At 35.6% G+C, this 25,517-nt stretch overlaps 2 protein-coding genes across 3 annotated transcripts; both read left to right on the top strand.

Annotated features, from left to right (window-relative positions):
• Positions 1–4,479: 4,479 nt before the first annotated feature.
• On the top strand, positions 4,480–10,493 carry LOC120081296 (SAP domain-containing protein). Its single transcript, XM_039036043.2, has 5 exons — positions 4,480–5,068; positions 5,207–6,686; positions 9,100–9,297; positions 9,378–9,529; positions 9,649–10,493. The coding sequence occupies exons 2-5, from the start codon at positions 5,237–5,239 to the stop codon at positions 10,114–10,116; spliced, it is 2,268 nt and encodes a 755-aa protein (XP_038891971.2). The 5' UTR covers positions 4,480–5,068; positions 5,207–5,236; the 3' UTR covers positions 10,117–10,493.
• Positions 10,494–12,212: 1,719 nt separating this feature from the next.
• LOC120081301 (ENTH/VHS family protein) lies at positions 12,213–16,638 on the top strand. Of its 2 annotated transcripts, XR_005482780.2 has the most exons (9): positions 12,214–12,738; positions 13,142–13,389; positions 13,705–13,857; positions 13,979–14,135; positions 14,287–14,429; positions 14,539–14,574; positions 14,824–15,592; positions 15,926–16,023; positions 16,194–16,475. XR_005482780.2 is itself a non-coding variant. In XM_039036049.2 (8 exons), exons 1-7 carry the CDS (start codon positions 12,663–12,665, stop codon positions 15,574–15,576), a joined length of 1,566 nt encoding a protein of 521 aa, XP_038891977.1. In that variant the 5' UTR covers positions 12,213–12,662; the 3' UTR covers positions 15,577–15,592; positions 15,926–16,638. The 2 variants fall into 2 exon arrangements, 1 of the variants encoding a protein (XP_038891977.1); XM_039036049.2 differs by having other exon boundaries at positions 12,213–12,738; positions 15,926–16,638.
• The last annotated feature ends 8,879 nt before the right edge of the window (positions 16,639–25,517 follow it).

Genomic DNA, 25,517 nt, shown 5'->3' with positions numbered 1-25,517 from the left:
CTTATAATATAAAATGGTGCATGAAATAAAATGCATAACCTACGGTGGGTTTTAAAACTATATGACGACATACATTATGACATATAATATAAATATACATCGTATGCATATTTAAATAAAGTTAATAGACCGAGATACTATATCTCAAACCGGAAAGTAAAGGCTAAACTATTACAAAAGTTTAAGTCAACCGGTTCGGAACATGTGAACCGGGTCTTGAACCGCTTGCCTTGAAGCCTTGCAGCTTGATCATGTAGCGATCCTTCTAATCGTCGAGCAATGAGCATCGAGTGTAAACGATCATGTAACAATGATCGCGTAGCTTTGGGCTATGCGATGAACATGAAAGTCCACGCAATTGTGCAGCGCGCTTCGAGTAACGCATGTCATGTGATCGTGTAGCTAAAGACTATGCGATGAGTATGATAGTCTACACGATCGAGTAGCGTGCAATCGTGTAGCTACTGACTATGCGATGAGCATGATAGCCTACACGATCGTTTAGCACGCATACCTTGTGTCGAGTATCAAATACCATGTGATCGTTTATCCCTCGAGTGCCTACACGATCATGCAGCCAACGCAACTAAGTAGACAACTCTACACGATCGCGTAGCATTAGCCATATGATCGTTTAGAAGATGCTACACGGTCGTGCATACAACTCTACACGAACGCATAGCAAAATCTAAACAATCGTCTAGATCAAGCTACACGATGTGACCACCGTGTTGTCTTCTCCACCGAAACGAACTACAACTTTTACGTCTGCTGCTTCACGAACAACTCAAAAAACAAAACGAATACAGACTCTATTGTAAGAATTATTGTTCAAAAACGCAGTGACCCTTACAAATTAACTTTTGTAATATAAACAGAAAGCCAAAACAGAGAGACAACTATCCTGAAACATCCATCAACAACATCCACATATATTTAATAGTTAAATGCAATGCAGAAGTAAAATCCACCAAACTGTAAATGATTCGATACAAAAAATGGAATTTGGAAATCATAACACAACTTGTCTCTGATACCAATTGAAGGAACTCGTTTTACAGAGAAACTTTGAGCGGAAGCGGATCGTCCAAATCCCATTTTGATTGAAACAAACATTTATAGTCAATAATACAGATTATGCATCAAAACATAAATTACAACATGCTTTTGAAATAAGAAACAAGGTTCAAGAGATTCTACCTTTGAAGAACTTTTCTTCACGTTAATCCCTCGAACTTACACGAACGCCTCGATCGAGCACAAACACTCCAAACAGCAGCAAACAACAATGCAACTCTTGAACCAAAAGAGGACAGTACCACTTAGTTACTTGGTATTCTCGGTGTGAGAACCCAGAAGTAGTGGACTCTAGCTATTTTGGTTAGGAGGGTGTTTAGAAGTTGGAGGAGGAAGGCGATCGAGGAAAACAACTCTATCACATAGAAAGAACTCTCAATCGTTTAGTCTAAGTGTCTATCACATAGACTCTTGTCTACTGGAATATTAAAATCATATTTTATTTTATTCCATTTTACCATAAAACTGATTAACTTCCCACCAAGGTGGTTAGAGAGAAAAAGGAAATTAATTATCAAATAATTAATAATTATAGATAAATATGATAACCAACTTATCATATTATATTTATAGCCTATAGTTGTAATATTGCATCATATACAATATATAAACCATAGTTCCTTTTCTCTATTTTATAGCATTAATATAAATCATATTTATATTAAACTTAACAACTATGAATCTTATTCATAGATTTATTCCTCCAGTTAAACTATAGTGTATCATATACATTTTGTCAATTATATCATATATAATTAAATTCCCTCTTATTAATTTGAACATTTCAAATTAACCTAAAAGCTGATTCTCAACTAAATCGTTTGAGCTACCAAGGGGATCTCATGAACCTGTAGCTTGAAGCTCAAACGGTACGTGAATAAATAATTAAACTCTGTAATTACTTTGTCCACCATCCTTTAACTGTCAGACACTCCACTAAAGATCGACAGCTACACTCTTCGCACTACAGATATATTTCTATGTCCATTGGATATAACCAATCAATAGTACGATGACTCTTCACAAATTGCTTGTAAGTACAACTGGACTAAATTACCGTTTTACCCCTGTTGTTACATTTAACTCCTTAAGTACCACTGATCCCTCTAATGAATAATAGATCATAGTCCCACTATGACTAAACCCCTTTTTGGCCAAGAGAGGGTGTGGCGCCACATTGTTTAAGACCCGGAATCAGCCCTTAAGGGAGCAATTTATCTACTTACCCCTACTTTGGGGAAGAAGTGAATTCCATCTTGTGTAGTTGAGTTCCCAGCTCCCCAATCAAACAAATCCCCAAAATGGTAGGCTTGTTGAGTCGGCGATCTGGCCACTCTCACCCATACAAATCAAAGGACCACCCTCATAGGTAAGAGTTCACAACTCATTCAGGATTCAAGTCATGTTACCTATGGTCATCCTAGTGAAATGAAAGTCTCTATTATGAACGGCGTTATATAATGAGACTAAACATTTTGTGGTCCGGTCTTATACAAACTCCTTTGTATAATCCCCGCTCGCATGTCTAATACACAAATGATTAGGATCAGATCATTTATAACACTTTACAACATTTGTACCACCTACAAAGCGGGCCATACTTGTAGTGTCACCAGGATAAGATACCCAACTTTATCCATATACTACAGACCATTTAGGTTATCACTTAAATATGATCCACATGTATGTCTCCACATACATTATTAAGTTACAACGATAACCTTGGATGTTAATTTATTGGTTTGTGGTTAATGCAACTAAAATATCATATATTTCATAAACAGAGTGAATAAAATATCAAATATTATTAATCACAAAAATGTTTGTTCATACAAGGTTTACAAACTACACCCTACGAGATTTAGAGCATCAACCCTAACAGTTTTCAGCTTCAATACTCCGTTTGAATCTTCCAAATATAATGGGCATCCATTAAATCAACCCAAATTGATTTAATACTAGTATTGATTATGAGAAAAATCAATACTTCAAAACTTCAATACTGGTATTGATTATGAGAAAACATATTTTCTAATGGTGGATATATAATACTATGAGATATCTAATTTATCTGGCGGTATATAAAAAGTTGAACACAAATCTTATAAATACAATCATACCATGTTTATATGAATCTCACAATAATGATATTTATTTATGAAAATCCGTGGTGGATTAAAGGTATCACAATCATATGATTCAAATATTAGATAATCATGTATATCATAGAGATTCTTATAAATCATTTCTGACGAATGTGATATGGTCATCTTATTGAATATTTGTTGATATGAGGGTATAAAAGAAATCCTATTTGTCCATAAGGCTTTAATAAAGAAATCACAACATGAGATTTATCACATATTATTTATCTATATTTTGATGATTTGAGCAAAAACTAAAGGAAAATAGATTTTATTAACATAAATTGAGATGATAAGTTTTGCCTTAACTAGCAAATAAAGCATAAAACATATGGAATTGCATCAATTTATATATATATAAGATCTTATATGGACTAATTACATCATTGAACATTTCTATGGTGGTTCATTCACTTGGTGTGAAAAGTTATATCATTTAATATCAGAAAAATAATGAAAAACTTTAGGTCCTAGAGAACCATAATTTTGGGAAATAAGTGCACTTATATTTTTACTAGTTTATATGCTACCGGTTGGAGTAGAGTTAAGCATATATTATATTTTTACTTGAGAATTAGCTTACGTGAATTTATTTTATTCTATTAAATCTAATCGTGATATAGTTGGTTGTGAAATGCAAATTATTTATCTAATTCATATGAGCTAGATCTTAAACAAGTTACTTAATACATGGACAGGATTTTTTTATATTTTATGGTAGTCTCTGAAACAGATCATAAAAACAACTACTTTAAATCATGTTGAAATCTTGATGATTTACAAAGCAAACCAATAATGTTCTTATATGAAGATGATAAAGCATAAAATAGGCAACATCACAATTCAACAAATTTATGCAAAAGCCGACTTGGCCAACTTATTGACAAATGTGTTATCTACAACAACATTTGAGAAGCTAACCCACTACATTTGCATGTGACAACAAAGAGTTATCCAGTAATGTTTTCATGAGGGGAGTAGATGTGCTGCACTATTTTTTCCTTGATTATGATTTTGTCCCATAAGGTTCTTGACAAGGTTTTTAATGAGACACTTATTAAAGTATATGAATAATATACTTGTTTTACTTTCACTATGTGTTTTATCCCATTGAATTTTTCCTAAATTTTAACAAGACATATTTCTATAAACTATGGACTTCATAAATGTTATAAACATTTGAATGTAGATTATATATCCCCACATGTATTCTTTATAAATTCTATAAATAGTGGTCATTAGAACCTTTTAGATACACAATTAAATAAAAAATACACTTACTCTCTAGTTTCTCAACTCTTTACTTTGTTCATATTCTTTTAAAAGGGTATTTTGGACATTTAAGAAGCGAAATATTGGATTTTAATCGGACAAGTCCCTCCCATCCTTCCGCTATCAAACTCACATCGACGAAGCAAAAAACCCTAGAAGCCCCCCACCCTCTCTTCGCTCTGTTTCTGCTTTCTTCTGCGCCATTGATTTCCATACATAAATTTGTGTTAAAAACAACACATTTCCTTTTATCTCTACCAATTTCGTTTTCTTCTTCTGTTTCTTCTCTCGTCTTCCTTTGTTTTCAGGTTACAGCGACGAGTTGAGGCACTGGTTTCGGGGACCCATTTTGTTTTTCTAAACTTTTTTTTTCCTTTTTTCTTTTGGGAGTTGTAATATTAGGAGTTTTTGTTGTGGGTTTTCTTGAATGGCTGCTGTGATTTTTCCCTTTTAATCTCTAATGGTGGGTTTTGTCTTATGGAATTAGGGTTACAGTTTTCCTTTCATTTCTTCATCTAAGGAATTCTTGGCCTCTGTTTATCCTTTACTGTCTGCAACGTGAAGCAAATACTTCCGTGAGTCATTTTCAATATCATTTTTCTATTTTTTCTTCTTTAATGTTCTATTTTATTATATTTTTTATTGCATCATTTGATATTTTCTGCTGATTCTTAATCATCCCTCTGGTGGTGGGTTCGTTTTGCCCTTTGCAGGTTTGAATTTTTAGTTTTGACTTTAGCGGGATGTCTTCCAAATCGAAATATTCTGTTCTTGATAATCGACCGATTGATCAGTGGAAGGTTGCGGAGTTGAAAGAGGAGCTTAAGAGACGGAAATTGACCATCAAGGGCCTGAAGGAAGATTTGGTAAAACGGTTAGATGAAGCACTTCGAATTGAAAGGGAAGAAAATGGTGAGGAAACCAATGGTGTTGATGATGACCCTCCAGTTACAGATAGTGACAATAATCAAGAGCATGCGTCTATTGTTTCTGAAACGACGAAAGAATCAAATGAAGACGCTAACATGATCGAGAATGTAGATGATGTTGGAGTTCGGGTTGACAAGGATGATAGTAATGCAGCTGTGGGCGAAGGTGAAGTTCAAGATGGGGTTGGTCTTAATGGTTCTCCTAGGGTAGAAGAGGGCTCGTCCATCCATGTCACTACAGTGGAAACTAAAGTTACTGTAACTGAAACTGTGATATCTGAAGTAGCGTTAGGTGTGGAAGGTTTGCAAAACATGGAAAGCAAGGATAATGAGGATTCAAAAGTCCAGTCGGAGATTGAGGAATCGAGGTCCCAGCTAGATAGTGAGGATTCAAAGCACCAGCTGGATAGTGAGGAATCAAAGCCCCAACTGGTTAGTGAGGATTCAAAGCCCCAGCTTGATAGTGAGGATTCAAAGCCCCAGCTTGATAGTGAGGATTCAAAGCCCCAGCTGGATAATGAGGATTCAAAGTCCCAGCTGGATGATGTAAATATGGAGCTCCAGGTGGAGAATGAGAATTTGAAGTCTCAACAGGCAGATCTCATGCACGACTCTTCTGCTCCAGACGACCAGGTATCTGAGGTCAGCCCTGTTTTAGGGTCTCAAGTAAGAACTGATTCTATTTCTACTGATTCTGTGACAATTAATGAAATGATTGAACTAAAGGAAAATATATCTGCTGACCATGTAAAATTAGAACTAGATGTTAAGCAGGAGATGGTGGAACCATCATCCAGCATTATTGTCCCAGATGCTGGCGAATCACATCCGATGGATGTTGAAGAGCCGCCTGTGAACAAGAATGTTGAAGAGTCACTTGCAAACAGAGATGTTGTGGAGTCACCTGAGAACAAAGATGTTGTAGAGCCTATTGTGAAAGAAGATGTTGAGGAGAAACATGGTGTTAAGGACATAATTTCTGAGCTTCATGAGAAGCATGATGGTGAAGATGTGGGGTTCTCTGAAAAGCTTAATTTAGATAGAAGTTCTGGGGATGATTCAATAGAAGATGCAATAGAGAATAAGACTGATTCAGGATATAATCCTGAAGAAATGGGAGATAAGAATGTAAAAAATGAGGGCCTTATATCCAAAGAGGAAAAGGTTGCAGACATAGCAGTGCGAGGCTCATCTGCAGACAAAAAGAATATTGATATAGAGAATGACGTTTCATCTTTGCCTGCTGAAAAAAGAAGGCTTCATGGTAATGATTACATCCAGACCCTCTCCTCTTCCCCCAAGCCTGAACCAAGTCACCATGAAAGGAAATAAATGAAAATTGTGTTGTTTTCTCAGCCTAATTAAATATTTGTGCATATAAAGTAGCTGATTTTGTGAATTGAAATTTTCATTATGTTTTTTCTGCCGTACATAAAATTTTGATCATGATAAGTTTATATTTAGGAATTTTAAATTAAAGCCTTTGCATGTTATATAATATTTTGACTTATGTATATGCGATATAATGGATGCCACTTTAATTAGAGATGATGAATTTTATTTCAGTTACCTTTTTTTTCTATGAATAATGTTATATCAATTATTGGAATTGGTTTCTTCTTCTTCTTCTTCTTCTTCTTGTTAGCTATATGTTGGATTTTCATTATTTTGATTTTCTTGCATATATAAAATATATGCAGTTTTAGAGTACACTGTATACCCCACAATCCTAAAAAAAGTTGTAAGAAGAGTGGATCTCTATCTATTGCTTGAGTTTCTTGAAACTAATTATTGGTCTAGAAGAAATTGCGGTTAAGACAATTGCTAGCTTTCTTTCTATGGGTTTTTTTTTTTTTTTGGGTTTTTGGAAGTTTAGTTGATATTTAGTTTACTGCAGTCTCTGCATTGGCTTCTCTGTAAGAAGTAGGTAGCTAAATGATGTTGGATGACACTGGAAGGACATTTCTTGCCTTAGTGCTTGTTTGGTAATTGATCCAAGTGTTTTGGCGCAGAGTCATTACTGTGTTATGTTGTTGCGCTTTCTTGCATGTAGTGATGAATAAAGTGTACGAAACATATTTATTCTGGTTTTAAATAAAAGCTGCTGTTGGATGAATTATGTTAAGTGCCAACTTCCATATTTTTGCTCGATGTTTTCATTTTCCTTTGTCTTTTTCAATTATTTGTACCTCTTTCATTCATGAAGGATGTCTTCTGGTAAGGTTTCTTTAGATGTAAGATGATCTGCAAGTATAATGGATCGCTCATGGTTCTGTTAAATCTTGTTTTCAGTTGAACTGATATTTTGTCTGGCAATCTGGGATTTACTTTCATTTCCAGCTAAATGGACAGGTTTCTGTCTCCATATCTGTCCATCTACACATATTTCTTTCTTATTACCTTTTTCTGGCCATACCATGAGGTATCAGTCGACAATTTTTGGTGATCGATTGCGCTCCCCATTTCAGTGGAACGCTGTGCTCTTTTTCTTTCCTTGTTAAAATGCTACCTTTAGCGTTTAATTTGTCTCTCTTCTGCAAATTCCGAGTTCTGTCCTGAATGAGAATCTCTCTCCGTTTTATAGAAAATATTTCTCATTATCAGTACAGCCGTTCAAAAGCAATTGAGACAAAGGGTAGATATGCTAATAGTTCTTCCCCCCTTCCTCTGAGTTCAATTTAAAAACATTGCATATTGTGATTTTCCTTGGTAACCTGTTAATATGAATTCTTATTCCCTCCCCTACACGTAATCTGCAAATTTTGTTCTCTGGGGATGTAAATTGTAAGATTTTTTTATGGGTATTGAATCTCCTTAATTTTCCAAGTCAGCTTTCATTTTTCTGTTTGTAAATTTAGTCGTCAAAATCTTGTAAGGGAGATGATTTATTTATTTATTTTTGGTGGGGTGGGGTGTTAAATTATTGTGGATGGTTCAGTCACTGGCTCTTTTAGTTAGTATCAAGTGCATTCTTTTGTTTTGATGGAAAACATTGGGAGGTATTGTTTTTGTCATTAGTAAAATCATAGGAAAGTGGAACCTTGAGATCATATAGCCAATCTGTAAGTTTTTTCTCCTTTGTTTTTCCCTTTGTTTTGTTGTCTTGGGCTTTCACTTTTTGTATATTTCATTGGATAGAAGTCTCTTCTTTTTTGAGATGTACGAAGGTAGTAAAGGGTTGATGTTCATTTGCACCTCTAGGATGATGTTAGTAGAAGAATGAAAGGTAACCCCTAGGCAAGTAGAGAGGGAGCAAGGAAGTGATTTTTTGAATTTGTATTTCATGTGATGTGGTAAGAGTGGTTAAGATCAATTGAAGTTTTTTGAATTTGTATTTCATTTGCTGGTATCCAAGTCTGGCTGTATTACATTAAGTACCTCTCACATATTCCCTGTTAAACAGTAAAAGTTGATCCTTTTTCCTTCTGCAATGAATGTAAGAGCAAGTCACCTATTTGACTGTCTTGTTGCTATTAGTTACGTTTCTCTGAACTGTAATTTCATCTCCTCTTTAAGTTTAAGGGGGTCTAAAGGGGAATGGGGTTTTAGAATTTGACGTGCTGTTTGATTGGGGGACGTGACAGTCTTGTTGATTAGATCGAAGAACATTATTCTGCACTGGATTTCATTAAAATTTATATCTTGGTTTTGTTTTGTCTAATGAGTTTATTTGGCAGATCAAGCAGTGGTTGGAAATGAGTCCGTAAAGAGACAGCGGAGGTGGAATTCTGAAAACCTCAAAATTCCAGAGCCCCAAAATGCTGCTCATACGTCCACTAGTAATTCAAAGGACATTCATCAATCCACTGCTCCGAAACGCAACTTCTCTAGATCTGACTCCACAGCTAGTGAAGATCCATCAAAGGAACGTGTTGGTGAGTTAAATTTGATGAGCTGACTATATTGTAAGTGCTGGGCCACATCTGATTCACTGCCTCCTTTTTGCCTTCTGCAGTTCCACCATCACCGAAACCTCCCACAAATTCACTAAGAATTGATCGTTTTCTGCGTCCATTTACCCTCAAAGCTGTGCAAGAACTTTTGGGCAAGACTGGCAATGTCACAAGTTTCTGGATGGATCACATCAAGACACATTGCTACGTAACTGTAAGACTTTTTGCTCCTAGTTGTCAGGATCTAGTTCCTACCTATTTATAAGGGGTGCATAGTTTTGGAATTTGATTCCCGGACATAACATCAAATCTTCTATAATTGCTTTGATGCAGTACTCATCAGTGGAAGAAGCCATGAAGACTAGAGATGCTGTTTACAACCTCCAATGGCCACCAAATGGTGGGCGTCTTCTTATGGCCGAGTTTGTTGATCCTCAAGAAGTAAAAAATCGAGTAGAAGCTCCACAGACTCCTACACCTGCGGCGGTTGCTCCACCAGTCTCTAATGTGCTCCCACCCGTGCAACCTGAGCCTTCACCTCGTCAACCAAGGCAGCAACATGCTCCGCCACCTTCTCTTCCACCACCCCCACCCACAAACAACCTTGCTCAAGCAAGGGAGCAGCTACCACTCCCACCTCCACCTGCACTTCCTGATAAAGTCGACACTCCTATTGTCACCTTAGATGACCTCTTCAGGAAAACAAAAGCTACTCCTCGCATCTACTATTTACCTTTATCAGACGAACAGGTGCAGGTAAAACAAACAGCAGCAGCAAGGGGAAAAGACACTAAGCAGTAAGTCGAGACAATGCCGGGCTTAGGTGTTGTATCCTTGCTGCTCCTTGATGTGCCCTGTGGATTCCTTAGTGAGTTTAGATTTTGGAAAGGTAAAAGGCATAGAGTGGCATGTTTTGAATGTCTTGAGTGCTTGCAGGGAGGAATTTATCTCTGTAGAGCTGACATTGGAGGGTTTTGGAATAGAACCGGATCGGTAGGTGTATTTTTTTTTCTTGCATATTAATTAGGATATTGAGATTGACTTCTAAGAAAAGGATTACTTTGTATTTGGTTATGTAATCATGTTTCTGTCGGAACAAAAGAACCTATGATGAGTTAGATTTGTAGTATCATATGATGCCTTCCTGAAAATTTCATGACGCTAACCTCTTTGGATCAGATTCACCACTGTGCTCCAGTGTTTGGTTTATAGAGTTTGGGTCTAAAATACAAGTCTGGATATTGAATTCGGGATATGAAAGGATTGGTTCAAGTTGACTTGTATTGAACCTTTTTTTTTTTTTTTTTTTTTTTTTTTTTTAAATAATAATTATTGAGGGTGGTTTTAGTCTTCCAGTTTTTGAATTTACCCTCAGGTGCACATCGAGAACTTTTGGGGTTAGTCTAGAAAATATCATAATCCGATCCAATTCAATCCGTGTACACTTCTGAACCATTCTTATTTCGATCAAGTTAAAGCTTATTCAGCTTTTTTCTTCTCTTTTTTCTGGAGTTTTACAAGTTGTATATTGACTGAGAAATTTAAAATCCAAAATTGAAAAAAAAAAATGTTCGATGATCAAGTGAATGTTTTCATTTTGTCTCTACCATTTAAATGACACAACAAGGTGACTTTTACAGTCCTTGTAAAAGAGAGTTCTAAATTCAACTTTGATTCTTGAACAGTTTAAAGATTTTGTTCTATTTTGATATATAAATTTTCATAATTTCCACTTCAGTTCATCAAATTCTATAAAAGTGATTATTTTGATTTTGATTTTGTTTTTGACGAGTCGGTAACATAATTTTGAGTATGTACTAGTAGGTTGTTATAAGCGGGTTTCAATTTTCAAGCAACATAGGTGACACAAACAAGTAAACTTAGATTAAAAATCACACAACAAAGACAAAAATGATTGTTTTATTAAAAAAAAAAAGTGTACGAGACTAGAAAGATATTATAAAAATTTAGGAACTTAAATGGACTAGAAAGATATAAAAATTTAGGTACTTGAATGGCATAAAATTTTTAGGGACTAAAATAAACCATACGAATAATTGAACAAACTTAAAAATTTAGAGACATTATGATTTGAGTTGTTTTCCTTTTTTAAAAAAAGTAGAAAAAGGGAGAATAAGAGGGAAAAAAATCAATTTTTACATCAAACTTTTAATTTCATCGAATTGCACTATAAACTTAGATAAGTATTGCAATCATAACATCAAACTTAAAGAAACATCACAACAAATTTTACTTTTGATAAGTTTTCATTTGAAAGTTTGTCAAGCCTTCAATGAACTGTAAAACGTATGTAGAAACAAAATTGGTCAGATTTAAAAGAAAAACAACCTTAGAGCTAAATTTTGTTAAAATTATTTAATGTTCAACTTGTATGCAAAATTTGATATTATTAAAATGAGTAAATTCACATATATTTTTATTACTTTTTGTTAAAACTAGTGGTATGAATTAGCAGAAGTTAAATAAAAAAAAGGTAGAAATTGGAACATTTAACTAAATTTAGGGTTAATTTGATGAAATTGAAAATTAACGATAAAATTAATTTTACATAATAAGTTTTAAGAGACATAAGTGAAAATTCTAATAGATATTCTATTTCAATCTTTGAATTTTGAAATTTGTGTAATTTTCAAAAGTAAATAGAATATATGTCAATTATTATTTTTATATAAATTTATTTGAACAAAAATTTAAAGACTTATTAAATATTTTTAAAAGTTTAAAAACTAAATACACATAAATTACTAGTGAATTAGCTCAACATAAAATATGCGTCATAAAAATATTAAACAAGAAAGTAAAAAAAAAAAAAAAAAAAAAAAACTGAAGGGAAGTGGTACGAAGCGGGCTACATGAATCGTAGATGCGTTTATTTTTATTTGTTTGCGCCAAAACTTTCCCCAAATTTCTTCCAATTTTCTTCTAAAACCCCATTTTCTCTTCTTCCTCTGCAGCTCTCTCTTTCCCTTCTCTGTTTCCTTCAATGTCATCTGATTCCTCTTCCGATTCCTTTTCTTCTTCCTTTCAACAAATACCCAATACCTAATTTCCCATTTCACTCAAATTCTTCCCTTCCCTTTACCCCGTTTCTCTGCATTTTCTCCCAACCGCTCCCCTTCCTCTACTTTCATCTCCTTCTGATTCCTTCCGCTTCCTCTTTTCTGGGCTTCAATTCCCTTTTCTTCCCTCGATTCTGGGTTTTCTTCGCTTACCTCAACTGCGTATGCTTGATTGGGCCTTCGAGATCTTCCTTCTTTTTAGGGATTTCTACTGTTCCGTTTTGTTATTGGGTTTACGCTCTAGTTTGCTGCTGCTGCTGTACTGGAATGAATAGTGTGTTCAGTGAGCAAATACTTGCTGATAAGCTGTCGAAGCTCAATAGCACGCAGCAGTGTATTGAAAGTATCCTTTTTTGTTGCCCCATTTGCTGGGTTTCTGCTTTTCTTTTTTCTTGTCTTTAATTAGGTGGAGTTTGAAGTTCTTTGCTTCGAATTGATAATTTGCTGCTTATTTTGTATTTGTTTGAGCCTGCCCACTTTTGCTACTGTTGTTTTAATTCCCTAGAGGTTGATTACTTTCTACCCTTTTGAGCTTGGATTGAGATCTTATGGAATTTGGGTATCACATTTCAAATATTGTTTCTTCTTAAAATGCAACCAGTAAGGGTTTTTGTAATTAATCTCTTTGGTATTGTTGCTTATTAGAGAGTGTTTCTTAATTCTGTTACCTTTGGTGTTAGCTTGTGCCATCAATGTTGGATTTGCTACAAAAGGTGTTACTGTCATACTTAACTATTTTCCTATAGCTTTGTCACATTGGTGTATATTCCATAGAGGCAAGGCTGAACTAGTTGTTGCAACATGGGATAAGCAGTTCCACAATTCAGAAATGGTCCAGAAAGTTCCTCTTTTGTATCTTGCTAATGACATTTTACAAAACAGCAAGCGTAAGGGAAATGAATTTGTTACTGAGTTCTGGAAGGTTCTTCCATCAGCGCTTAAGAATGTCCTTGAGAACGGTGACAACCATGGAAAGAATGTAATTTCCAGATTGGTAAGTTTGAGTTATTTTCTTTCCTCTTATTGGATGAGTGGTCTGACCCTCATGGATGTTGTAAGATTCTCCTATTAAATTTGTTGTCGAGTACTGACAAAAATTGAAGATGCAATTAATGGAATTTATTAGGACAGCTACTTCTTTTTATTGAGTGTCTGAGATTGTTGTCTGTTATGTTTAGTAAAAATGAAGAAACTGTGGATTCCTTGAGCATGAAAATTGTTCAAGAAGTACTTCCAGAATCTTATTTTATGGCTTCTATTCCTTCCTTCCTTTGAATATGTCAATCAAATTGTGCTTGCACATTTTTAGGTAGATATATGGGAACAAAGGAAGGTATTTGGATCTCGGACTCGAATCAAAGATGTAATACTTGGGGAAGAAGCACCTCCTCCTTTAGAGTTTAGTAAAAAGCGTACTCGATCAGTCAGAATTGTCAAAAGAGATTCACGGTCAATTAGAACGGTGTGTGACCATTTTATCTTCAGCTTCTTTTTCTTTTTTTCTTTCTTCTGGTGGCACCAGAAGTTATTGCAAGACTTTGTTTTGATTCTCCACGACTGTTCTGTTTTAATTTGGTACGCAGAAATTGTCTATTGGAAGTGCAGCTGAAAAAATTGTGTCAGCATTCCACCTGGTCCTAAGTGAATATTCTAATGAAGAAACTGAGATGACCAACTGTAATTCTGCGGTTCAACGTGTGAGGAAGATGGAAAATGACGTTGATTTTGCTTGTTCCATGGGTATGGTAACAATGATTTAATGTTATTGTTTGCATGGTCTAAAATGTTTTTGAAAGGAATCCAAATTTGCATTTTTAGTTTAAATTTTCTAGTATCCCATCTTTCAATTGCCAATTTATACAGTCTCTGAGTTTCTATCACTATCCACCAGCAAAGAATCCCCAGCGTAAGAAGTTAGCCAAAGAACTGGAAGAGGAAGAAAGTATTCTGAAACAGTGTATTGAGAAACTACAATCGGTTGAAGCCAGTCGGTTGGCACTGATCTCTCAGTTAAAAGAAGCCCTGCATGTTCAGGTATATTGATCAATCATTTCTCAATGTCCTTAGAAGTTTGAACAAATTTGATTTCTGTATTACATTATGAACTATGAACTGACAAATTTGGGAAACTGGACAACTGCAGGAATCAGAGCTGGAGAATATTCGAACCCAGATGCAGGTATTTTCTTGAGTGAAATAGACTTGTTTTGCTTGTGAGTGACAGGGTAGTTATATGGAGGTATTTATTAGAACTTCAACAGGAATGTTTATAGATTTGTAATATGGAAGTGGGTGACTGACTGGCTCATATGGAGGAAAAATGAAGTTTACCGTGGATTACTTATAATTCATGTGAATCTGATGGGTGATGACGATTGAAATTTTTTGTTATCATTACTCATTTCATTTCAAACTTCAAAATCTACAGGTAGCTCAGGCTCAGGCAGAAGAGGCTAAAAATATGCAAAACCGGCTAAATGATGAAGGTTATCTATCGAAAACTTCCACCACTGATTCAAATGCAAAAGCAGGACAGACTCCTAAGAAGTCGGCTGCAGCCATTGCAGCAGAGGTTGCTGACAAGCTTGCGGCTTCTAGCTCCTCTCAAATGATCATGACATCAGTTCTCTCCACATTTGCGGCTGAGGAGGCAAAGAATACGGGTCTAGCAAAGACCAACAATGGATTGAATGCGTTTGCATCGAAGCCCATGCGTCCCTCTGCCGGTTCTATTACAAAACCTGAAGTTGGTTCAGATCCTAACGTGTTTATGTCTATGCAGCCCCTTCCTGCTCCCACTAATCATACATATCAATCAGTTATGGTGCCCCAACCAACTATGCAGAGCCAAGCCCCGAATTCACAAACTCAGTATCAGATGCTTCCGAGTGCACCTTCCCAGCAATATTTGCAGCTCTCAAATGGAGTCTTAACCCCGTATGGTTATGGTAGTCTTCCAAGCTCAACTCCCGTACCACCACCGCCTATGCCCCATATGGTTAGTCCAGTGGTGCCCTTGACCCAGCAGATGCTGCAACAGCCAATACCCTTAGCTCAACAACCATCACCTATGATACAAACACAACCAGTCCCTTTCACACAGCAACCTTTAGCACCTAGTTTTCGACCGCTTCAGCCGCCGGGGATGGTGTATTATGGGCATCCTCCCCCTTCTCAGTGAATATATTGTGCTAAAGGTATCTTCTCTTTTGCACAGAACCTATTCATTAATCATTGTCATTAAATTTTCTTCATGTACATTGGGACAATGGAATTTGATATGGAGACAGATAGCGTTCATGGGCTTCTACAATAGGGATTATTTTATAAAGTGTTGAACCAAACTTATAGGTTAGTTTGGTTCTGAAACATTCGCGCCTTCATAATCATTATTTACTTCAAGAGGGCAGACCATTAGAATATTTGTGATATATTTTAGTCCCTTAAGTTTCAGTTTGATTCAAGGAAGCTTGTGTAAATTTATTATCCTAAGCATTGACTTATTATACATTACTTCATTCTTATGTCAGGTCAAGTTTTAGACAATACCACACTCGTCATTGACGTTGATCTCTGAATGTACGAGCCTGTGAACGAAGCAAGAGCCAAATCATATCGAGCTGTGGTGGTAAGGACTTGCGGTATTTAGTGCATATTTTGAGATAATTAAATTGATATCACTGTCTTCTCCCTCTGCCCTACTTTGTGGGTGAAGATACAGAAAGTATGGAAATGATGTAATTGGTATAGGGCTCTACACATTTGGGAGATCACTCAGCCCTATGATTTCTTAAATAGGTTCCATATGGTTCAGTTCAATTTTATGAGTTCAAAGTGACGACGACGGTTGTACTGATAAAAGAAAGAGCAGATGACAGACAGATGGACGACGAGCTAGCCCACACGAATGTCTATGTTCTTCATTGTTGAAGCTGTGAAAGTGCTAGCAATGGCAGGCTAGTAGACTTGCTGAATACTGTGCTTAATGTGGGGAAATTACATAAGTTAGTGGCAGCCTTCATGGAAGTTTTATTATAAGGGAGTTTCTTTAGCAATCAATAGGGCTTCTCTCTGACAAGATATGAATATGCTTATTGGGACAGCTTGGGAATGAAAATTCAAAGGCTCAAAACATAGACATTGAGAGCTTAGCTTTGTGAAGCTCGGAAGAAAATGGGTCCAAGTAGCTCGAAAATTATAAAGGAAAATGAATGAACTTAGATTAGAAGAGAGTTGATTTTCACCTACATTTATCAAAGTAGGTTAATTAATCACAAGTAATAGGTTAAAGTTTTGCTAAACAAGGAATTTTTAATGATTATATTCAATTTTTTTAGGGAAAAAATGGATCAACACATTAGGATATAAAATTTAGGGTTAATCATGGGATCTACGTTTCAATTTCAATTTTTTTTCATTCTTTTCTTGATGAGGGAAAGTTTGCTTACTATTTTTCTTTCTTAAAAAAAAATCAATTTATTGTTATTATGTTTTAAAATTATACTAGTGAGGAAACATATTGCACTTTATTCCATTCTTAACTCTTGCTCTAAATTTTTGTTAACGAAAATTTATTACAAAACTCATTTAAAAATTGAAGAGAATAGCTTTAGATGAAATAGATGTCAAGTCACCTGCTCCAATCACTCATTTCATTTGCTTGCTAAGAGGTTATGTGTTGATATCAAGTAAATATGTTCTATAAAGTTTGGGGAAAAAAAAGCAATTTTGATTCTAAATTCGTCAAGCTATATGAATGGCAGGAAATTGTATACCTCAGACATAGATAAGTGTTTGCAGTTTGAATTTAAAACCGTGTTGCAATATTAATTAATTCTCAAGTAAATTGTCGCTCTAAATATCATTGGAATACCTTTATTTATTTATTTTAAAATGTGTTCAATGATTTACAAAATTGATAAAATTTTATACAAAAATGATGTTAGATACATTTTGAATGGAATTTGTGAATTTAGAGAATTATTTAATGCTTAATTTGTACATTGGTCAAGCGAAAATCTTTATGGTATCGAAATTAATGAGTTTATGGAGGTGTGTATTTTGTTTTTGTTCAATTTAGTGGGTTAATTACAACATAGATTTAAATTGGTACCTGACAAATCTTGGTTAAAATTGATTCTGTTTCCCCTGAAGTTTATAACAAAGAGAAACCCTTTATTCTCTTTTTGAGTTGAGTTACTAAACTAATAATGGTATCATTTAAATTTTGAACTTTTATATTTGAATCAACTTATTTTTTTATTAGGGTTGGCAAAGGGATGGATTCGAGGGGACTTTTCATCCTCGTCCCATGTGAAAGACTAGGGGTGTTCAAAAAATCCGATGATCCGAAAAAGTCTATCAATCCAATGTAACTCGTGCGGTTTGGATTGGGTTTAAATAAATAAAATTTTTATAGGTTGAATTGGTTCATGAGTTCATCTAATATAACTCAAATCAATCCAAACCAACCCGAATTTATTATTAACTTTAAAAAATATATATATTTTTTTACTTATAACACAATTATTTATATATATACATATATTGATTTTAATTTTATTTAATTTAAATATTTTATTTAATAATTTATTCTTCAACAACTCTTAAAGTAGTTTCTTTGCAACTTTTCACTATATAAATTGAAATTGAGTTGTTAATCTTAATTTAATATATGAAAATAATTAAATTATATTTTACATATTTACGTTTTGTTTCTTTTTAGAAAACTTTTTAAATAAATGTTCCGATTAATTCGAACCAACTCAACCCAAATATTTCATGGCTGGGTTAGGTTGGATTTATTTTTTAATAAGAATTATTTGGATTCAAGAAATTTACAACCTGAACAAAACCCAACCCAATTCATGAACACCCCTATGAGAGACATTAATCTCCATCTCCGGTCCTATCAAGTCGTTGTAGGGTTCTATTCGTAATTTTTTTTATTAGCTATTTTTCTTGTTATATACTTTTTAATTAATATTTTATAATATGAGTTGAAGCCTTTCTTTCTCTAGAAATTGCACTTTTTTATTGAAAAAACAAACGTTTATTGACACAAATGCATACAATTAAAGAAAAACAAATAATAGAAATTTATAAATTTACAATCATTTATTTTTTCACAAAGAGAATTGAAAGTAAAACTGAGTTTCTTTAACTAATTTATTTAATGACAAGTCTTTGAATTAGTATTTTCTTTGGTAATAAAATACAGTATATTTATAATCATAAAATGTATATTCTATATTTTTAAAAACGTATTTAAAAGTCTAACGAAGTTGAGGATAGGGTGGAGATATCCTCCCATCCCGGTTGGGGACCCATTTTGTGTCCCTGGTTCGACTTGCATCTTTGGTCAAATTAGGGAATTCTCAGATACCAACAAGATTTTTGCCAGCCCCGTTAGTACTGATTCATATTTATTTTTACTCATTTCTATTTAAATCGATTCAAAATTACCTGAGTGAAATTAATTCTCTCTGAAAATCATTCTAAAATGTTGGAAAAATTATCATCATTTTTCTTTCTAAATAAGTAGAGAAAAACGGAAGAAAAAATGATGAAAAAGTGCTCATATTAACTAATTTCAATACTATCCAATTTTTCAACATTTTTTTTTTGGGTTAACTATAAGATGATGAAAGGATTTTTCTTGTAAAAAGAAGCTGGACCTGGGCTCTTTGGCGGGGAAAGATGTGCCTCCTACTGCCTAAGGAGATACAACCCACATCGATGAACTGAGTCATTGTTTATCGCAACAAAGTATAGGAGAAGAGGTCAGGGAAGAAATTTATTGGAAACAACACTCAAAAGTACATTGGCTTAAATGGGGCGACAGAAATACCAAGTGGTTCCATGATCAGGCTTCAAAAAGGCATCGTCAAAATAACATTAAAGGCATCATGAATTCAGATGAGGTGTGGTTAGAAAGTGAAGAAGGGATCCAAAATGTTTATTTTTGTCATATTTTGAAATCATTTTCTCCTCCTCTAACCCATCGGAAGAGATGGTGAATGCAGTTGTCGAGGGAATTCCACAAAAAGTGGCTTCTGAAATGAAAAAGTCTCTTCTTCAACCTTTTACTGAAATGATGTTGGATATGTAAAGAGTTTTCAGTCCAATAAAGCGCCGGCCCTGATGGTTTTTCAGCTGGCTTCTATAAGAAATATTGGTCGATTGTTGGGCCAAACATCACTGACTGCTTCCTGATAATTCTGAATAGGAAAGCTTCAATAAAGGAGTGGAACAAAACTTTTCTTGCTCTTATTCCGAAGGTCAAGGACCCCATGGTAACGTTACCTATAAATTAGTTACCAAGGCTATAACTAATAGGCTTAAGGTTTACATTGGGGATATCTCTTTAAACCAATCTGTTTTTGCATCGCCTTATCGCTGATAATATTATTGCGAGCCACGACTGTTTATCCTTTTTAAACAAAAAGAAAAGGGGTAAGATGGGCTATGCGGCTTTAAAACTTGATATGAACAAAGCCTATGGGTCTTTTCATGCTTCTCGTGGAAACGAGAGGACCCTCAGAACGACAAACCTACAAAACAGAAATTCGTTATAGGCTTTCTAAAAGCATTGTTACCGATTGGAACACACATCATTTCTAAACCCACTAACCCACATTGGTCTATCTCCTCACTCCCTCCAAAACATGGGTACCCCTTGGGGCCCAAACTCAAAGCTCAAGATTGGAGTACATAAGGGAGACTTCCAATACCAAAATTTTCAATGTGGGATTCTCCAACCAAAAGGTTGGTTTCCTCTTGTTTTGAAAGTTAAATTTTCATCCAACAATCCCCCACTTGGAAATTTAAACAAAAAAAGAAGGAGAGAAAAGTTTTTCATCGAGCAGTTTCAGTCTATACAACACTGTGTATAAGCAAAGGTGTCTTACAGCTTGAACTTTTACATAGTGTAGATGATTCAGAATATACCAGAGTAACCCTTGGTTTTGAACTCTATCTCTAACAGCATCTCACACAGAGTGTCATTAGGGTGTAGTACGAAAGCCCGTGCTTTAAGGCCTAGCACGTGTATCTCGGTTTAGTGAATGCTCTAGAGAGTTTGCCTAAAAACTCTATAGGAAACGACCCTCACTTCCACATTCACATAGATGAGTCTATCAAGAGTACTTCTGTAGCTAGGTACCCCACTTGTCATCAAGTATAGATCTCATTAAGAACTGAGTTCAACCTTTCTTACACTTCAGGATATCATGCTCAGATTTGAAGTCATAGGAATGGAACTCTGTGTTTGGTTTAGCATAATTCACTATATATCACTCGTGATTAGTTATTACCCGTTGAACCTGTTTTTTGGGATCTTCAGTCTACAGGTTGGGTTTTCCTCACTATGATTTATCTTTCTATAGGCATGAGTTCCATCCTTTCTGAGGTTCTGAAAACATTTTCTCTGGCCAGTCATTTTGTCAAAGGATCTGCCAAATTTTCATCAGTCCGTATGTGATCCACTCTAACTGCACCAGTAGTGAGAAACTCTCTAATGGTATTGTGCTTACGACGTATTTGACGTCTCTTTCCGTTGTAATAACGGTTTTGAATTTCTGCAATTGCTGCAGTACTATCGCAATGGATCAATATGGCTAGTACCGGCTTTTCCCATAAAGGAATCTCCTAGTGTTATCATTTCTGACTCCATCGTAGATTGGGCTAAAATAGTCTGTTTCTTGGACTTCCAAGAGACAGCTCTACCAGCTATATTAAAGAAATAACCACTTGTAGCCTTTGAATCATTCGAAAGAGAGTTCCAATAAGCATCGCTGAACCTTTCCAGGATAACAGGAAACTTTTGATAATGTGAACCCTTCCAAGACTTCATCGGTGTTCTTGAACAACTTCTCAAATTAATAGGACGTTTTCTCTTTGTCTAAGATCTACTAAGTGCCAAGTCCTATTTAACTCAAGTGAGTCCATCTCATCATTTATGGCTTCTTGCCAGGGTATCTAGCTCTTTTGCTAGCTTATGGGTTAGTTTCCTCTTTAGGGTTAGGATTTCTAACTAGGGTTATACTAATTGATCTAGGGTTAGGATTTCCGAAATCACACATGCCTCGCCCGATCGACTGGACGGACGGCGACGACGGCGTGTGTGTGGACGTCCACTGAACCCATATTGGTCTATCTCCTCACTCCCTCCAAAACATGGGTACCCCTTGAGGCCCAAACCCAAAGCTCAAGATTAGAGTACATAAGGGAGGCTTCCAATACCAAAATTTTCAACGTAGGATTCTCAACCAAAAGGTTGGTTCCCTTTTGTTTTGAAAGTTAAATTTTACCCAACAAATGCTTACCTGAGAAGTCAGTTACCTATGGTTCATGTGTCTTAGCTTAGTAATCTAATTAGAGATGATAGTTTGATTATCATAAAAGCAAATGCCAGGGAATTTGGTGTTTTTAAGGTCAATTCTCCAAACTTATAAGTTGGCTTCTGTGCAAAGTGATAATTTTGCGAAGTCCTTGATAGTTTTTTCTCCCAATGTTCCAGCTGATTGCAAAGATTATCTTAAAAGAATATGTCATATCAAATCGGTTTAAATTTGTGATCTTATCTTGGTCTTCCTTCGATGTTCACATGCAAAAAATCTAAAGATTTTCAACCCATAAAAGATCGTGTTTGGAAAGTCTTTCAGGGATGGAAGGAAAAGTTCTTCTCCATTGGTGCTAAGGAAGTTCTCATCAAGAGTGTGGCTCAGAAAATTCCTACTTATGCTATGAGTTGCTTCCATATTCCTAAGGATCTCTTATGAGACCTAGTGCTAAATTTTGGTGGGCGAACTATGGTGGTACTAAAGGAATCAAATTTTTTGCAGAAGCGTGTGAACGCCGTGCATTTGGAGTTCAATATTGAAAAAGTAAAATACAAAGAAAATAAACAGAACAAACATGTTAATTTAAGCATGCTATTGAGAGACGAAGAAGAGATCACGAGGAACTTACCTTTGAAGACTCCTCTTCGTGGTGTTTCCTCTCCAAGTCACGAACAACACGATCTCTTACCACGAACTCAACGTACGAGGATTCTTCCCTCAAACAAGATAGTACAGTGAACGTGCTTCCTTTGACACCACCACTCGGAGCCTTTGCTATTCTTCGAAGAAGAGATAAGATGGATGTGTGGGCTCCAAAAATTTTTTTGGCAGAGGGAATACTCAGAGAGATTAAGAGAGAAATCCTTTTCGTTTTTCTTTCACATTTTGTGTATCTTACCATTTGTATTCTTAATACAGAAAAAACAAAATACCGAAGGAGAAGAGAGGGAGTTAATTAACTCCCAATAAAAACCATTCCAAAAACTCCTTAGGGGAGTTATTAATCTTATATTATGATAATATATAATATTATATAATTAATTAACTAACACTTAGTTAATTAACTATATAATACGCATTTAAATCACATTAAAATGCAGTTCTCTCTTATAAACTATAGTTTTAATATGAATCTCATTCATATTAGTTTTAACCTATAGTATTTATATGAATCATATTCATATATTATATAGTATTATAAAAAACTAAAATGTATCAATATATATTATATTAATTTGAATCTTGTTCAAATATTTATCTCTTTTATTACTTATGAATCATATTCATAATTAACTATAATGTATCAGTATACACTGTACTTTATATTAATAATATTAATATCATATTTTCCTTAAATAATTTGAACAATTCAAATTATTTCCAAAACAATTGTCCCTTGTATAATCCTTAGTGAGCTAGCAAGGGAACCTTATAGACCAACAAATTAAAAGCTCTAATGATACGAGATTAATTAATTAAACTCTTTAATTAATTAACCAACATTCATTAATTACTGGTCACTCTATGAAAGACCCATAGCCGCTGTTTTCGCACTGTAGATGTCACACTCCACCCCGAAACCGCCTCCTAATCCCGAGGAGAGGCATGGGGGACTGCAGATACCACCCTTTTGTGATACTTACTGCCCAACTGAAACCTCTTTACTCTCAGTAAACTTAAAGTCAAGGAAATAAACAACTGATTGGTTAAGCCCATTTTATTACAACAGTGTAACGTTTATATAGTTCCAAGACTTTAACGACAAAGTTTACAATAACCATTCTAAAACCCCAGAAGTATGACTATGGCTGTGGCAGACCTTTAGTAGCATCCTGGAACTCCTCACCTTTCACTACCTGGGATGAAAAACATGAAAGAAAAGGATGAGCTTCACAAAACTCAGTAAGTGGTAAGTAACTTCTAGAGTCTATTTCAACTCATAAATAACAAGCATATCATATATACGAGATTAATACTCAAACCTCAGCTTTGAATGAGTCCGATCTCAACTCTATCTACACGTATAGTAGATAACTAAATTGATACTAATCATAAATGCTTACTCTCTTGCATCCCCTTTGTTTCCTATGTACACATAGATCACTGCTTATGGACTCAGAAGCTAGCCTACTGGTCCTCTGACCATCCCATACAGGGTTCTTCCCACATAGGAACTAGACCTCTTGGTCCTCTGACCATCCTGTGAGGTTCCACTTGGGGCTTAGGAACTAGGTCTATTGACCTCTTGACCATCTTAATCACACAATCTCATTCTCATGCTAATTACTCATTTACAGCATAAGTATATAAAATTTACTCTAATAAATATGCTTAAGACTTAAAGAAAATACTACTCACCTTAGTAAGGTGGGAATCTTCTTCTCTAGAAGTTTCTTGGTTCCCTCGGGCTCCCTTTTGAACCCTAAATTACAGATTTAACTTTAAGCTCAGATTACTCATAGTTCTAAGACTTATTTTGAGATACTTCCTTCTACAAACATACTCTAAAATGTCTCAGAAAACTTACCTTAAAATATTAGCTTAGAATTTCTCATGGTTTGGCCGAAATCATCAAAACATCAAAACTGGCCCAAGCTTATTCGGCCACTCGACCCTTTTGTCTTTTCTTAACCCTTCAGCCTGATTCCTTGGAGTTTCTTCTTCAAAGCCTTACCCTGAAAACTAGACTCTCAGAGCTTTCAGGTGGCTTTGAAATCTCTCAAAACACACGAGTATTCTAGGAGAACTCCTCGTCCCAAGTTGATACTACTTCCATACTTCACTGTCTGGCAACATCTCCTCTTTTTGGAACTTCATTATCAACGCATGGTCTTGCTACCAACGCATGCCCTTCATGATCAACGCATAATCTCCTCGAAATATACCCTCTAACACTCTTTCTTTCGTTCTTTAAAGAGGTTTTGACTTATGAATTGAAGAGACATCTTGTGGTGGTATTTATAAGCTAAAGGAACAGATCCTTCTCATCTTTACTAAGCCTTCAACGCAAGACACCTCCTACTTTTGAGTGTTTGCACCATGCTTTGCCACCACCTACTTCCTTTCCATTCACCTACTCTTATGCCACTCACCTGCTTGAGTTGTCTTCCTCATGCATAAGACTTCTTTGCATGAAACTCTATTTGTCCAGCTCCTATTTAACTCAAGTCTAACCACCTCTCGGTAAAGCCATTTGTCCGGATGAGCTCATCAGCCTTGCATAATGCAAGCCTCAACACCGCTCCATCCTTTAGTCCATCGTGCAGCTCCTGCACTTCATCGCACAATTCTATCTTCCAATGAATCTCTTGCTGTCGCTTAACATTCATCCCTCTCGCTGTTGCCAATCGTCTAGTGCCTGCGTCCTATCGCATAGCACTTATGCCCCGTCGTGTAGCTCAATCGTTTAGTGATATCTCACTCTCAACGATCTTGCTCTCAACGATCTAGCTCTCAACGATCTTGCTCTCAACGATCTCACTCTCAATGATCTTTCTCTCAACGATCTCGCACATAGCTTATCGCATAGCTCCTACGCCTATCGTCTAGCTTCATCGTGTAACGCTGATGCCTTATTGTCTAACACCATCGCCCATCGTCTAACGCGTCTACTTATCGTGTAACGCCATTGCCTAGCGTCTGCGTTTATCGTGCAACACCCATTGTCTAGCTCTGCCTATTGTGTAGCGCTCACACTCATCGTGTAGCGCTTGCATCTATCGTCCAACGACCGCTTATCGTCTAGTGTCTTTACGCTTATCGTCTAGTGCCTAAACTC

The sequence above is a fragment of the Benincasa hispida genome, chromosome 1 (genome assembly GCF_027475165.1).
Source record: "Benincasa hispida cultivar pf3 chromosome 1, pf3_genome.v1.1, whole genome shotgun sequence".
Lineage (NCBI taxonomy): Eukaryota > Viridiplantae > Streptophyta > Magnoliopsida > Cucurbitales > Cucurbitaceae > Benincasa > Benincasa hispida.
The sequence above is the reverse complement of the archived record's forward strand: the minus strand, read 5'-3'. Positions and strand labels throughout refer to the sequence as shown.